Source organism: Rhinopithecus bieti, unplaced genomic scaffold, assembly GCF_001698545.2.
Source record: "Rhinopithecus bieti isolate Rb0 unplaced genomic scaffold, ASM169854v2 scaffold_74595, whole genome shotgun sequence".
Taxonomy (NCBI): Eukaryota; Metazoa; Chordata; class Mammalia; order Primates; family Cercopithecidae; genus Rhinopithecus; species Rhinopithecus bieti.
The window spans coordinates 397,071-413,046 of NW_016827607.1; the positions used below are offsets into that span (position 1 = coordinate 397,071).

Consider the following 15,976-nt stretch of genomic DNA (forward strand, 5'->3'; position numbering starts at 1 on the left):
GCCCCGCAGCCGGGGCCGCCAGGTGCTGCTCAAGCCCCAGGTGCCCGAGGACGACGACGACTCGGACACGGATGAGCCGTCCCCGCCGCCCGCCTCCGGCGCGGCCACCCCGGCCCGGGCCCACGCGAGCGCCGCGCCTCCGCCGCCTCGGGCCGGGCCGGGCCGCGAGGAGCCTCCGCGCCGCCAGCAGATCATCCACAGCGGCCACTTCATGGTGTCGTCGCCGCACCGGGAGCACCCGCCCAAGAAGGGCTACGATTTCGACACGGTCAACAAACAGACGTGTCAGACCTACAGCTTCGGCAAGACCAGCTCCTGCCACCTGTCCATCGACGCCTCGCTCACCAAGCTCTTCGAGTGCATGACTTTGGCCTACAGGTAGGGACCCCCGCCACCCCCGGAGGCCCCGGCCGGAGGCCCCTGTTTGACAAAACAAGCGTGGAGGGGAGGGCCGCCTGGCAACCCCGTGGCTTCATGCATTCCCTTTGGGTCTTCCACCTTCGAGAGGGTTTGTGGATCTGGGGTTCCCCGCGTTGCCAGAGAGGCCGGGGTCCTGGCCTCTTCCCCTGCCAGCAGTGCTGGGGTCCTTTCGGGTTCACGTTCCCTATCCAGGCCCTCCCCTCCAGTGTCCTGGGGCCACCGATCTTGGACGAGAAAGAGGTATAAACACTGGCTGCATCTTGGGTTACCCGACTCTATGGACTCCTTCCTCCAAACGCTTTGTGTGTTTTCCCCATATCCAGCAGCGGTCAGGACCACCTGTTCCGGGTGGACGGGAGGCTGGCTCTGCTGTTTAATGGTTGTGTAACACCTCGGAGCCTGTTTCCTCCTTCATAAAAGGGGAATGACTGTAGTGTCTGCCTCCAAGGGGCTGTTGTGGTACTGGAGTGACTTAGGTAAATTGCTTATTCCAGTGCTTGGCCAGAGTTAGGTGTCCCTGCACCTGGAGGCTGGCCCCTTACAACCTCATCGGGAGGCCCTCCCCCATCTCGGGAAGGCCTTGGGTGCCTCCTAAGAAGACTTTTGGTGCCACAGCTGTTGGAGGTGCAGTCTGTCCTCCTGGCAAGTTGGAGGGTTTTCTGGCCGGTCGCGAAACATTATATGAGGGAGATGTCATTGTTGAGGGCAGACATCCCAGACACCATTCTGACATGTGGATTCGGCTCTGGGCAGGGATTCCTCTTTTCCAAGTCATAGAAAATGCCTGGCCCTCAAAGATTAAAGCACTTTTCCACTCTCCCTCCCAGCATGAATATTAGGTATTTGCTGCAGGTAACTTTTCTGCCTGCGCAACAGAACTTCTTTGGACCGGCAACAGCGGCCTTGAGCAGCTCGGCCCTGCATAAAGCTCATGTTAGGATCTCTGCTGAGTTGAGCTTATTGCATTAGGAACTGGACTAGCTGGGGCTGTCTTAGGTCTGCTCTGCAGGCATCTGGGGAGAAGTTTCCTAGGAGACTCCATAAACAGCGTAATAAAAAAGCAGGAATATCTTGCTGTCCCCCAACCCCCCATCCTTTTTAAGAGAGCTGTGAGCTCCAAGCATATCCAGGTTTAAACATTATGCTTTTACCTGAAGTTGAAATATTAAATACTTAGCCCTGGATGGCACCCCCTCACCGCCGCTGTCCCTGGAATAAACGATTAGTCAACTTGTTCTTTGTTATGTTCCTGAAACACCCCTATTTCCTCTCTTGAAGGTTTCCCTGATGATCTGTTACCCGTAGCTCCTCCTCCCATCCCCCTTACCCAGCACATTGGTCAGTCTCTGCTGATTCTCTGGTCTTGCCAGTTTGAGCTGGCACTCAGCCTGTGAAGATGTTCTGCTTTTTAAAAAACAAATGGTGTTGAGGCTGCAGCCCTGTGCACCCTCCAGTCTCAGATTTTGAGCACTTCCATTGGAATCAAACCCAACTGGATCGCAGCGTATGCTATGCCTCGAGAGAGCCTTTTCAAACAAAGCTCGAGGTGAAAAGACTGGAATGTATCTTATTAAGAAAACGTAATCCTCTCATTTTAATATAAACTTCTACATGTACAGAGAGAGAATGGATGATTGAGTCACGGGGGGCGTGGGCTGGGAAGGTCTCACCTAAGTAAGCTCTGCTAAATGAAAACTAAATCAGTCTCCCCTTTGCACTCTGTTTGGATAACCTAAAGCCTTATTAAACAACACCAAAGAATTTTAGTAATGGCATTTTTTTTTTCATTTCTCTCAAAAATATTTTGGCAGCTGGCCATTGCTCAGTTAACTTTCTTGATTGCAAAATGCACCATCAGTTTGGTGCAAGAAGCTTACCTTGCTCTCTTGGCCCTCTCACTTTCGCTCCTTTTCCCTGTGCCTAAGGTCTCCTGCTGCTTAAGGTCGGCCCCCTAAGGTCTACCACCATAGGCCCTCGGATGGGATCTGTCCAGTCATTTCTCATGAAGATGCCCTTTGTCTGTCTGTGCGAGGCTGGTTTGTCCAGCCCTGAGTTGAGTTGGCAGTGTGGAACTTTGGTATGGATGACAGACGAATGACTCAAAACCAGTTGTCTGGGCTGTAGCCTGTGGGACAGAAGGAAGCTAGAGGAAGGTGAGTTTCTGACCCCAGCTCTCCTAGTGAGGACTGCTAGCTGGCTTTCAGGGAGGGAAGGTCGAGATTGGAGGCAGTGCCGGGCGTGGTGGCTCATGCCTGTAATCCCAGCACTTTGGGAGGCTGAGGTAGAAGATTGCTTGAGCCCAGGAGTTCAAGATCAGCCTGAGCAACGTAGCAAGACCCCATCTCTAAAAAAGAAAAAGAAAGAAAGGAAAAAAAGGGATTGGGGGCAGGGCAGAAAGAAGACTTAACCTCAGAGCCAGTCTGGTTTCCATCCTTGTGGGGTTCGTGCCTTCCCTGCCGGCTGTCTGGGTCCTCCCCTCCTGCCCGAGCTGAGGAAAGCCAGCTGCGTCTCCTCTTCTGTGTGACTGTTTCTGGCCTAGGTTCTTTCCAACTTCAACTTCCTGTCTGTCCCCTGGCCTCTTCGTTCTAGCTGCCTAACTCTCCGTGGTACACTCTGCTTTTTTTGTTGTTGTTGTTTGATTTCCTGTTAGCTGCTGCCTCCCAGCTGTTTCCAGATGAGGTTCAACAGCTCTTTGGGGAGGAACTAAGTGCAGGGGAAGTTGTGGTTATTTTTTACCGAGTCCTGAGAAGTGGCCTAGGGATTCTGACTGTGATCCATTCCTGAACTGGTAGTGGCTTCACCTCCTGAAGGGTCTTTGCCTGGGGCTGACTTCGGGTGGGGAACAGGATGTTTGAGAACTTGGATGTGAGTGTGTGCCAGGGCCTACTGGGTAGGGAACCGTGCAGATGGGATTCCATGTCCTTCTCACTCTGTTTTGCTAGAAGCCCTGTGGCGAAGGTTCTTGATTTGGTCTGGAAACATGTGCTCAATTATTGGGACATTTTGGAGAGAAGGGGTTGCCTTTCCCTGAGGCAAACCGGTGTTAATGATGGAAAAAAAGCCCTTAGCATTCCTTGTCTGAACTCTAAGAACGCTATTCGATGGGAGAGATAAAATTTCCCTGCAAGGTGGAAGTGAGGATCAGCAGAGATAACCTCTGGGAATGGGGCTGGGAACGGGGCTAGTGCCTGGCAAGTAACAGACAAGAGGAGGGTTAACTGGCTTCACATAGCAAGTGGGTTATGGCAGAATTTTAGTTCTGCATCCGCATTCATCTGACATTTATGAGGAGCCTGTGTCTTATCTATGAACTGAAGGAAATAGTGTATCTAACCAGGGTCTTAGCTGAGCTTTCGAATGCCTGCTTGACAGATACTAAATAGAAGCATTCTTGATTTGGCCGGGTGCTTTCTGAGGCTCTACAATGGAGCTATGTACTATAGAACACAGTTCATGGTTCTTGCCTTCTTAACACTGTAAGGAATGTCACACATGTATATCCTCCACACAGAATTTCCTTTTTTTGAGATAGGGTCTCACTCTGTTGCCCAGGCTGGAGGATAGTGATGTGATCATAGTTCACTGCAACCTTGACCTCCCAGGCTCAAGCAATCCTCTTGTCTCAGCCTCTTGAGTAGCTGGGACTGCTGGCACGCACTACTATGCCTGGCTAATTTTTTATTTTTTGTAGATATGGGGTGTTGTTATGCCTCTCAGGATGGTCTTGAACTCCTGGCCTTAAGCAGTCCTTCCACCTCAGCCTTCCAAAGCGATGGGATTATAGGAGTGAGCCATCGTGCCCAGCCCCCACCTACAGATTCTGAACACATCTAGTGTGTACCTTTTCGTGGTTGGTGTTGGTTTCGTTTATTTGCCTTTTTAGAAACTCCTTATTTCAGGGAGTGTTGATATGAATATTTCCGGTGGTGGGGGGAAGAGATAGTCTTTTTCTGTATTTAAAGATAAGCAGTTTCTGGAAAATAGGTTTCTGTTTAAGAAGTGGGTGTTTGAGGAGACTTAAATTTGGGCTTGTAAGATAGCCTTGGGATGTAAGTTTCTAAGATGTAGCCCCCTCCATGAATGCTTTGTATAGTAACCATTCTTTTTTTTTTTGAGACGGAGTTTCACTCATGTTGCCCAGTCTGGAGTGCAGTGGTGCGATCTCAGCTCACTGCAACCTCTGCCTTCTGAGTTCAAGCGATTCTCCTGCCTCAGCCTCCCAAGTAGCAAGGATTACAGGCATGCACCACCATGCCCAACTAATTTTGTATTTTTAGTAGAGATGGGGTTTCTCCATGTTGGTCAGGCTGATCTCGAACTCCCAGCCTTGGATCATCTGCCTGCCTCGTCCTCCCAAAATGCTGGGATTACAGGCGTGAACCACCGCGCCTGGCTAACCCTTCATTCTTGATCAAGGCGGAAATCTGTGCCAGACTTAAGGAATAGCAAGGGCTAAAGGTTAGAGCACTGTATCCTCCAAACTTTGAATTTTCAATAGAGGAACCATCTAATGCTAGGCACAGTTAACCAGTTGTAAATGGAAACCTTTCATGCAAATACTAAATCAGTTTTTCTCTTTTGCAGTCATACCGAAGATAAGCAGTGTTTCTTCTCCTGCGTTCTTCAGTCTTTAACCATTAGATGGTGCACCATTGCAGGGTGTGCACTGAGGTGGGAACCGGGGCTGCAGAGATGAAAAACATAGTCTCTCTCCTCAAGGGGCTCACAGGCTAGGCATGGGGACAGATAGACAGTTGCAGAACAGTTAGTAAGGGCTGTGATCACTGTGACCAGGTCTTGTGACACTACCGGGGAAGGATATCTCAGCCAGAGTGTGTATGTGTGTGTGTGTGTGTGTGTGTGTGTGTTTTGACATGACCAGTAGCAGTGTGGATGGTTTTCCTGATATCAGGGTTTAATGCGTATCTCCCCTTTCGCTGTTAACTCTCAAAGATTACTGATTATATTACCCAACAGGAAGCCCCAGTGCTCCCTGCTTTAGTGGTGCGGGACCAAACTTCCATTGTTTGTAGAGGCTGGTTGGTTCATTGCCCACATGCGGGAAGGGGAGGAAGGAGAGGAAGAGGAGGAAGACTTGGGGAAAGAGTCTGGGCGACAAAGTTAGAGGAGAGGATGGAGGGAGGTTATTTTCCGGGTGGGAGAAGAAAAGAGAATTCACACAGGCTGAGCATTTATTATTTATTATGTTCCACATTCTCTTTCCATGATCTTTTTTTTTTTTTTTTTGAGACGGAGTTTTGCTCTTGTCACTCAGGCTGGAGTGCAGTGGTGCAATCTCGGTTCACTGCAACCTCTGCCTCCCAGGTACAAACAATTCTCCTGCCTCAGCTTCCCAAGTAGCTGGGATTACAGGTATGCATCACCATGCCCAGTTAAGTTTTTGTATTTTTAATAGAGACGAGATTTTGCCATGTTGGACAGGCTGGTCTTGAACTCCTGACCTCAAGTGATCCGCCGGTCTCGGCCTCCCAAAGTGCTGAGGTTACAGGCGTGAGACACTGCACCTGGCTTCTTAACATGATCTTAAGCAACTCACACAACAGCCCTCTCAGGGAGGTGGTGGAATCCTCATTTAAAAAAATAAATAAGTAAATAAAAATTAAAAAACCGAAGCTCAGAAGTTAATTAGCTGTGTTGCCGAGAGGTTACGCAACTTGCCCATGGAAAAGTGTCTCGAGCAGAAAAGTGACCTACCTTATCTGCCCATAAATGCCCGGCTTCTGTTAGAGGGGAGTGCAAGTGCCAGTTCCTCTCCAGAGGAGGAAACCCGGATGGGGAAGGTGGATGCCTTGGGCCACTCCATGTCTCTCTGTGGCTGCCCTCCCTGCTGGGGAAACCCTGTGCTTCCCAGAGTGCATGAACATCACATCCCCCTGGAAGCCGCTGTGATGTCATTTGGCCTGTGTCATTATGTGATCCCGGCTTACCAGAATCCCTGCTGTCTTCACCTTTGACTTCCCTGCTAAGCCTAACAGCTTCAGCACATCCTAGGAGATTAAGAATCATATGATGGGTTGAAAGGGACACTCAGGGACCTGGAAGCCAACTTTATAATCCGTAGCGAAATCTTTTTTTTTGAGATGGAGTCTTGCTGTCACCCAGGCTGGAGTGCAATGGCGCAATCTGGGTTCACTGCATCCTCCGCCTCCTGGGTTCAAGTGATTCTCCTGTGTCAGCCTCCTGAGTAGCTGGGATTACAGGCACCCGCTACCACACCCAGCTAATTTTTATATTTTTGGTAGAGACAGGGTTTCACCGTGTTGGTCAGGCTGTTTTTTTTTTTTTTTTTCTTTTCCTACTTGCAAGCTAACAAGTTAAGTGAATTGTGTTTATCTTCAGCTCTGCAGAGACAAGCACAACCTTTGTGGAACAGTGCTTTACGGGACATTGGTGTGGAGTGGGACAACAGGAGAAGTGCTTTTGCTGGATGACGTTTGTATTGTGGCCTGCTTGGACAGGTGTGGTGGGCAGTTTAATGGCCCCCCAAAGATGTGCACATCCTCATCTACAGAACCTGTGACTGCGCTAGGTTATATGGCAAAGGTGAATTAAGGTTATAGCTGGAATTAAGGTTGCTGGTCTACTGACCTTAAAATAGGGAGATTATCTGGATTATCTGAGTGAGCCTGGTGTAATCACAGGGGTCCTTAAAATTAAGAGGAAATCAAAAAGAGAACCAAAGAGCAAGCAGCGGAGGAAGGACATCAGCTGCTGTTGGGGGCTTTGAAGATGGAGGAAAGCCACGGGATTGGGAATATGGGCCCCTCAGAGCTGGAAAAGGCGAGGGGATGGGTTCTACCCCAGAGCTTCTGGGAAGAAAGCAGCCCTGCTGAATCCTGTGAGACCCAAATCAGACCTCTGACCTCCAAAACTGTAAAATCATAAAGTGTTGTTCTAAGCCACTAAGTTTGCGGTAATTTGTTACAGCGACAACAGGAAACTCATCTTCACTCTTCTCCCACCACAAGACAGCACAGGAGCCCACCCCGGGTTTAAGATTGAGCTATGCTGGTCTGGCACGGTGGCTCACGTCTATAATCCCAGCACTTTGGGAGGCCGTGGTGGGCGGATCACGAGGTCAGGAGATTGAGACCATCCTGGCTAACACGGTGAAACCCCATCTCTACTAAAAATACAAAAAATTAGCCAGGTGTGGTGGCGGGCGCGTGTAGTCCCAGCTACTCCAGAGACTGAGGCAGGAGAATGGCGTGAACCTGGGAGGTGGAGCTTGCAGTGAGCTGAGATTGCACCACTGCACCCCAGCCTGGGCGACAGAGCAAGACTCCGTCTCAAAAAAAAAAGAAAAAAAAAAAAAATATTGAGCTATGCTGTGGGTCCTCGGCAGCAGCGAGGGAACTAGTGATAGGAGGGCCCTGGTTATAAAAGGAAAGGTTTGTAAAGTGGATCCTTGTTCCCTGGTATAATTCTATAATAGAGTATTGTAGAAAGTTAATTTTCCTTTTTTTAAAGGATTTATGTGATGGCCGATGAGAGCCTGAGCTCTCATTCCCTAGAATCAAATTACTTTTGGGTATAGAATGTGCAGTCCAGATAGCCAGTGTCTTAGGTGATTATTTTCTGTATTTTGTTGGAGTTCTCTTGTCTGTGATTAGAATTCAGGCCACGGAGCGTGTGTTTTTGGCAGAGCTCTCTGGCTCCGTGGATCAGGGACCCTCGTGCTGGCCTGTGGAGTGGGAGTGCCGGTCACCTCATGCTAATTCCGGGACTCCGAGGACTGGCCGATTTCAGTGGAGACTGGTCCTGGGATCCAGGCAGCGCTAGGTACCCTGCAGGGGAGATGCTCTTCTTCACTGTCCGGCCAGACGCCTTGAAGAGACTGGCTCTCACAGGCCGGCCCCGCCTTCTTTGCAGCCCTGCTTCTTGCGCTGCTGCTGGCTGTCACCCACCACCCTATTCTCTGGTACAAAGCTCCGCTCCTAGGAGCTTCTGGATCCGCCCAGCTTGAGCCTGCTGGGGCCTGTGTCTCACATATGGACCTCGCTATGAGCTTTCTGGGACCATCAGCTCTCTTTGGCAGTTGTCTAATCGAATTAGCCCTGTGAGGGCTAATTGAGAGGGAGCCTGGCTGGCCGGGCCCCAGAGCATGAGGCTGGCTATGGTCTGGGTTTGGCCGCCCCAGCACAAATGCTTTTTCCCTCCAGGCACACCCTGTTGTGTGCAGGCACGGTTCTAGCCCTCTGGGATACAGTGGTAAGCTAGACGGGTTAGTCCTCTCTCCTCATGGGACTTCCATGCTGGTGGGGGAATTGTCAGCACATTAGGTCTTGTATTGTGAGTGCAGGCAAGAATAGAAAGAAGATGAAGGCTAGAGAGAACTAGGGCTGGGGAGGGTGGGTGGATACTTTAGGCTGGGTAGAGAAGTCCTCTGGGGAGGTGACCTTTCTGGGTGAACTCTGAAACCTAAGTGGCAAGTAGGAGCCAGGCACGATAGTCATTCCAGGTGTGGGAAGAGGCCAGGCAGAGGCCCTCGCTGGAGTGAGCTTAGTGCATCGCAAGATTAGAAAGAAGGCTGGCTTGGCCAGAATGTTGAGGGCAGGAGTGAGTGGCAGGAGGTAAGATAGGAGAGGCAAGGAGCCTTGTGGGCCAGCGTAGGAAGTTAGGAGATGGTTTTGGTGGCACTGAGGAGTACTGTCTTACCTCCACAAGGCGGCTTGGGCCAGTCTACAGTGGCACTGGGGAGTACTGTCTAGGGAGGGTGAGAGCAGGAGCAAGGCTACCAGTTGGGCGGTTGTGGAGCTCCAGCCTCAGACTAGGATGGTAGCAGCGAGGTGGTGAGGAGCTAGATTCAGGGTGGTTTTGGACTTGCTGGTGAATTGGACCTGGCAGATGAAAGGAAGAAAGGAATCAACAGTGACTTTGAGGTTTGGCCTGAGCAGCCGGGGCCATTACTGAAATGAGGAAGGCTGGGGAAGGAGCGATGAGCTGTGAAGCTGGGGCATGTCTCGCTGAGGACCATGCAGTGTACAAAGCTTGGCTGCCCGGGGGCCGCCCTGAAAACCAGAGCCGTGAGCGGGCAGCTTCCCTGAGAATGGCTGAGGGCTGTCAGTGTGGTGGGCATCACAGCCGTCTACTTTGCCCTACCTGGGTTTCTTCTTGCCCCCCAGTCCCTCCCCCTACCCCTGAGCTCTCTGTCCCTCTCCAGGGGAGGCGTTGGAGTTTGGAGCTTGCGTTCTGAGTGGCGTGGAATATGCACCTCCTGCGGGCTGTTTCTGCTCAGCTGAGTATGGTGGTGCTGGAGAAATACTGTCTGCTTTGACTACCCTAGAGACCTCTCCAAGCCCAGCATTCTTGATGTGTTTGGGAGTTGACTGCACCATCAGAAAAATCTTCTAGAAGGAGGCAGTAGAGAAGGGGTGATTTTGGTAGCTCCAGAAGGGGGTCCAGGATCTGGAGAAAGAATTCTAGCAACAGGATTCCATGTCATCCACCTTTAAGTCTCAGAAGTAAGCATGAAGAATCCCAATTGGGTGATGGTGAAGAGGAAAGGCTGAGGAGTCAGAAAAAGCTCCTACAAGAAGATGGAGCAGCTCCTACAAAGAGATGGCTGTGGGTAGAGGCAGCCTCCCGGGGCAGTTTTCAGGCATTGGAGAGGAAAGCAGCTTCTCTGTTGAGGAATATTCTGCGAGTGGGCGATCCACTTTGAAAGCTGGTTACTATTCCTTCCTTCTAGGCCTGTGGGCAGGGAAGGAGGGCAGCCGTGTTTGCTCTGTTCCCATGAGGCAAATTCGGTCACCAAAACAAAAAAACAGCTTCTTATGTAGAAAGTAGGGGAGTTAGCCTGGTTTTCGGATATTCACCCAGTATTCTAGCTTTTTAGAGTAGCCTGAAGAGGCTGGGTGCAGTGGTTCATGTCTGTAACCTCAGCACTATGGGAGGTTGAGGCGGGAGGACTGCCTGAGCCCAGGAGTTTGAGACTAGCCTGGTCAATGTAGCAAGACCCTCATCTCTACAAAATTTAAAAACTTAAAAAAAAAAAAAAAAAATTAGCCAGGCATGGTGGCGCATGTCTGTAATCCCAGCTGCTGGGGAGGCTGGGGCAAAAGGATCCCTTGAGCCCAGAAAGTGGAGGCTGCAGAGCTATAATCATACCACTGCACTCCAGCCTGGATGGTAGAGCAAGACCCTGTCTCAAACAAGCAAACAAACAAATAAAACACAACAGCCTGACGAACCTCTTCATATGGTTACATGATCACATGGTAACCAGCCCATTCACAATGGGCTGCCTCATTTTAAACTGGCAGTTGGGACCTGCCCAGATAGTTTGATACTAAGCTTTTTAGAGAAAGTGAATCAATAAATTCCTTTTATTTATTAAAAGGAAACGCTTTCAATGCATTCTTAAAACAGTATATAATTATCTTAGCTTGGTGTTTTAAACAACTGTTTTCTAGTTGAGTAGTGGGGTCTTTTAAATTGCTTCTTTTGTTCTTTAGATTATCAAGCAGATCCTTCTTTGCCTTGAAGCAGAAAACTCTTTCATCCATTTGTAGTCAGGCTTTTTTCTTTTTAACACAACTTTCTGTAAGTGTAATTTACATAACATAAAGTGCACCCATTGTAAGTGTAAGATTCAGTGATTTTGTTTTTTTTAGTTGTGCAGTCATTGTCACAGCCCAGTGCTGGGACATTCCATCACCTCAGTAAGATCCCCAAAGTTCATCCATGTTGTAGCACACATCAGGTATTCAGTTCATTTTAATGCTGAATAGCCTTCAGTTTTTTGGATGTACCACATTTTGTTTTACTGACATGTTTTTGAGGAGACACCTAGTACCTTTGTTATTCGGGTATTGGCTTCCCATTTCCTATAGTAAGGCTCTTTTAGAGAGTCAGCTAGGAACTTCCTTACAGGGTGAGAAGAAGGAAATGGCTATGAGGTATGTGGAAAGATGATGGGATTGGAATCCCCAAGACAGTGGTGCGACTGGTTAGCATCTGCCACTTAGCTCCTCTAAGTCTTGGTGCCCATGAGGGTGGGGGATGCAAGAGAGAGAGGGTTAGACTGGAGTCATGGTTACCAACCTTACTCTTCTTCCATGGCTTTCTTTTTTGAAAGATGTTTCCTTAGGAACAAAGTGCATTCAGTAATTTAAAAAGAAACAAATTACCAGTGTATGCCACAATATGAATGAATCTCAGAAACATTATGTTGAATGAAATAAGCCTTACCCAGCCGGGTGTGGTGACTCACACCTGTAATACCAGTACTTTGCGAGGCTGAGGCAGGCAGATCATTTGAGGTCAGGAGTTCGAGACCAGCCTGGCCAACATGGCGAAACGCTGTCTCTACCAAAAATACAAAAAATTAGCTGGCGTGGTGTCACATGCCTGTAATCCCAGCTACTTGGGAGGCTGAGGCAGGAGAATCGCTTGAACCCGAGAGGCGGAGGTTACAGTGAGCCGAGATCTCACCACTGCCCTCCATCCTGGGCAACAGAGCAAGACTCTGTCTCAAAAAAAAAAAAAAAACATAAGATAAAATAAGATGGGTTAATGAATGGAGAGATGGCTTAGTGGTTCTAATTGTAGAATCCAGGTGGTGGGTACTTGAGTATTCATTGTACAGTTCTTTCAACTTTCCCTGTATGTTTGATAATTTTCTTAATAAAATGTTAGGAAAATTGCATTTATTTGAAGAATGACCATCATGGCTTTATCATGGGCAAGTAAATACTTTAAAATATATTGATCTTCCTGAAGCTATCTTCCCAGAAATATAAGAAAAAATATTGAAAACAACTTTTGGAATGAAGTACTGATGCATGCTGCAACATGGAAGAACCTTGGAAATGCTGCCCTAGGTGAAAGAAGCCAGACGCGAAAGACCATGTATGTGATCTGTTGATGCGAAAGGCCCAGAGCAGCAAACTCATAGACTCAGAAAGGAGAGCAGTGGCTGCCAAGGGCTGGGGAAAGGGAAAATGGATAGTCACTGCTAATGGTTTTTTTTTGTTTTTTTTGTTTTTTTTTTGAGGCTGTGATGAAAATGTTCTAAAATTAGGGTGGCGATTGTGTAGAGTTGTGTAACTCTGCATATACTGAAAACCACTGAACGCTGTTAAAGGGTCACTTTGAGGCCGGGTGCGGTGGCTCAAGCCTGTAATCCCAGCACTTTGGGAGGCCGGAGCCAGCGCGGCGGATCACGAGGTCAGGAATCGACACTCATCCTGGCTAACGCGGTGAAACCCCTCTCTACTAAAAATAGGAAAAAACTAGCGCGGAGCGGATGGGCGGCTGTAGTTCCCAGTACTGGGGAGGCTGAGGCAGGAGAATGGCGTAAACCTGGGAGGCGGACTTGCAGTGAGCTGAATCCGGCACTGCACTCCAGCCCTGGGCGACAGAGCGAGACTCCGTCTCAAAAAAAAAAAAAAAAAAAAAAAGGTCACTTTGATGGTATGTAAATTATTGTCTCAATAAGCTATTACTGTTTTAAAAATGTTGAAAACAGTTCGGATTTTCAACATTATCTTTAGGAATCTGACTTGGGAAGTGCAAGATCAGATGATCTTAGAGATCCTAAGTATGTCAGTGTCTAGAAATTCCGTGATTCTTTATCTTTACTGTGTACAGTAAGTGGAGGAGTGTTTGGGAAAGTGACCTCCTTGGAGCATTCCTTCTAGACTGAAAATGACGTGGGAATTGGTTTCTCCAACTTGCACCAGAGCTTGCCAAATCACCATCTGTATGTGTGTGGAGGGTAAAGTTAGTTTGTTAAGACCTTTACGGCCGGGTGCAGTGGATCAGACCTGTAGTCCCAGCACTTTGGGAGGCCAAGGCAGGTGCATCGCTTGAGCTCAGGAGTCTGAGACCAGCCTTAGCAACATGGAAAAACCTTGTCTCTGTTTAAAAATAAATAAATAAATAAAAGACTTTTTCTTCTTTTGTCTGGGTCAAGGGTCACAAACTTAAATACTCACAAGGGCCAGGAAATAGGATATCTGTAAGGCTAAAAAGACCTTTTCTGTTACTTATTTTCCTCCTTTTAATAAAGTCATGGTCATGGAGAAGTCTCTCTTTGTTATGAAAACTGTAAGCATAAACTGCAGTTGATTTGGTCTCAATGACAGGCAGTAGGGAGTAGTGGAGATTGTGGTGAACTACAGAGTGTTTGCTGAAAGAGCAGCCATCACTCAACTTCAGGTGATTCTTGTCATTTGGGAATGTGAGCCTAGTGTTATGAGATTCGACATATTTGAAAAACTGGAGGAAATCTGGATTTAAGGTCTGAATTCGGCTATTAGGTATTCTGGGGATGTGAGTTTAATCTAGATCAAATCTGGTTTAGAAGTGAGTCTTGGCCTAAGCGATGAAGGTGATGTGCTGTTTGCCACAGATCGGCTCTGGCACAAGAAAAGATTTTTTTTCCTTTCCTTGTCTTTTTCTTCTCTTCTCTTTTCTTTTCTTCAATTTTCTTCTTTTCTTTTCTTTTCTTTTTTTTTCTTTGAGACAGGATCTTTCCCTGTCAACCACACTGGAGTGCAGTGGCGCGATCTCAGCCCATTGCAACCTCCACATCCTGGGCTCAAACTATCCTCCTGCCTCAGCCTCCCAAGTAGCTGGGACTACAAGGCATGCACCACCATGCCTAGCTAATTTCGGTATTTTTTTTGTAGAGACAGGGTTTCGCCTTGTTGCTTAGGTTGGTCTTGAACTCCTGGGCTCTAGCAACTCATCCGCCATGGCCTCCCAAAGTCCTGGGATTACAGGTGTGAGCCACTGAGCCTGGCCAAGGTAGATTTTTTTTGGGGTGTTCTTACGCTATGTCTACCTTCTTGGCCCTGCTCTGTTTAAAGTCACAGGACCATAATCTTAATACCAAATCTAAGACTGTCTGCCTGGTACACCACAGAGGTGTGCATGTGCCTAGGAGACAGTTAGTTACTCTGAGTTGTGAGGTTTTAAGTATGATTTTAAGTATTCTTGTCCTCGGAATGGAGGGTATATTCTCCATTTTGTGAAATTCTTGGACTATAGGTTCCATTCCATTTTAAACTCTCACCCCTCAGCATCACCACCATACTTGACTAAGGTGGGGCTGTTTGCGTAGGGTAATTTTGGGATGAGGGAAAGGGACAATACTTTGAACTCTATAAAACAGTTGATTTGGCTGGAGTTGAAACAAAATTACAACATTAAGTTAGACTGAGGAGACCTCTGTCTTGGCTCTTGTTGAGTTTCTGACCTGCACATTTTATATTATGTTACATATCTCCGGCTTTGCTTCCCCAATATATGTGTTGTTGTGTGTGGCGTGTGGGATGTGTGTGGGGTGTGGGGTGTGGTGTGTGTGGTGTGTTTGTGTGTGTGGTAGGGTATGTGGGGTGTGTGGTGTGGATATGTATGTGTTGTGTGTATGTTATATGTATGTGTGGTGTGGTCTGTGTATGTGTGGTATGTGTGCATGGTGTGTGTGGTGTGTGTGTGTTGGTGTGTTTGCAATGTGTGTTGTGTGGGTGTGTGTTGGTGTGTGGGATGTGTGTGGGGGGTGTGTTGGTGTGTGTGTGTTGGCATGTGGGGTGTGTGGTGTGTGAAGTGTGGGACGGTGAATGTGTGGTGTGTGCTGGTGTGTGGTGTGTGTGTGAGGTATGGTGTATGGTGTTTGTGGTGTGTGTTTCTGTGTGTGGTGTCTGCATGTGGTGTGGGTGCATGGTATGTGTTTGCGGTGTCTCTGTGTTTGTTGGTGTGTGTGGTGTGTTGGTGTGTGGGTGTGCGTATTTGTGGTGTGTGGTGTGTGTTGGTGTGGTGTGGGGGGTATGTGTGTGGTGTGTGGGTGTGTGTAGTGTTATATATGTGGGGTGTATGTGGTGTGTGTGGTGTGTGTATTAGTGTGTGTTTGTGGTGTGTGTTTGATGTGTGAGGTGTGTGTGTGCAGTGTCTGTGTGTTGGTGTGTGTGGAGGGTGCATGTGTTGGTGTGGGGGGGATGTGTTTGTGGTGCCTGTGTGGTGTGTGTGTGGTGTGTGTGTAGTGTATATGTTGGTGTATGTGGTGTGTGCGTTTGCGGTGTCTGTGTGTATTGGTGTATGTGTTGGTATGTGTGTGGGGTGTGTGTGCGGTGTCTGGTGTGGTGTTAGTGTGTGTGCTGTGTGGGGTGCATTGGTGTGTGTGGTGTGTTGGTGTGTGTGGTGTGGGTTGGCGGTGTCTGGTGTGGTGTATTGGTGTGTGGGTATGTGTGTGAGGTGTGTGGGATGTGTGTGTACATGTTTGCAGTGTCTGTGTGTGGTGTTGGTGTGTGTTGGTGTGTTGGTGTGTGTGTTGGTGTGTGTATGCGGTGTCTGGTGTGTTGGTGTGTGGGTGTGTATGATGTCTGTGTGATGTGTGTGTGTGGTGTGGGTGTGTGTTGGGGTATGTGTGGGTGTATGTTTGTGGTGGGTGTGGTGTTGGTGTGTGTTGTGTGTAGTGTGTTGGTGTGTGGGTGTGTTTGCAGTGTAAGGTGTGTTGGTGTGTGAGGTGTGTTGGTGTTTGTGATGGTGTGTGTGGGTGTACGTTTTTGGTGTCTGTGGTGGTGTGTGT

The 15,976-nt window shown here is 48.4% G+C and overlaps 1 protein-coding gene across 1 annotated transcript in view; it reads left to right on the forward strand.

Annotated features, from left to right (window-relative positions):
* The first annotated feature begins 6 nt into the window (after positions 1 to 6).
* Positions 7 to 15,976, forward strand: part of MLXIP (MLX interacting protein) — a 67,100-nt gene continuing 51,130 nt past the window's right edge. The window contains exon 1 of the mRNA XM_017864001.1: positions 7 to 378. Coding sequence (XP_017719490.1) covers positions 212 to 378 — 167 coding nt within the window. The 5' untranslated portion in view covers positions 7 to 211. The remainder of the gene's footprint in view (positions 379 to 15,976) is intronic.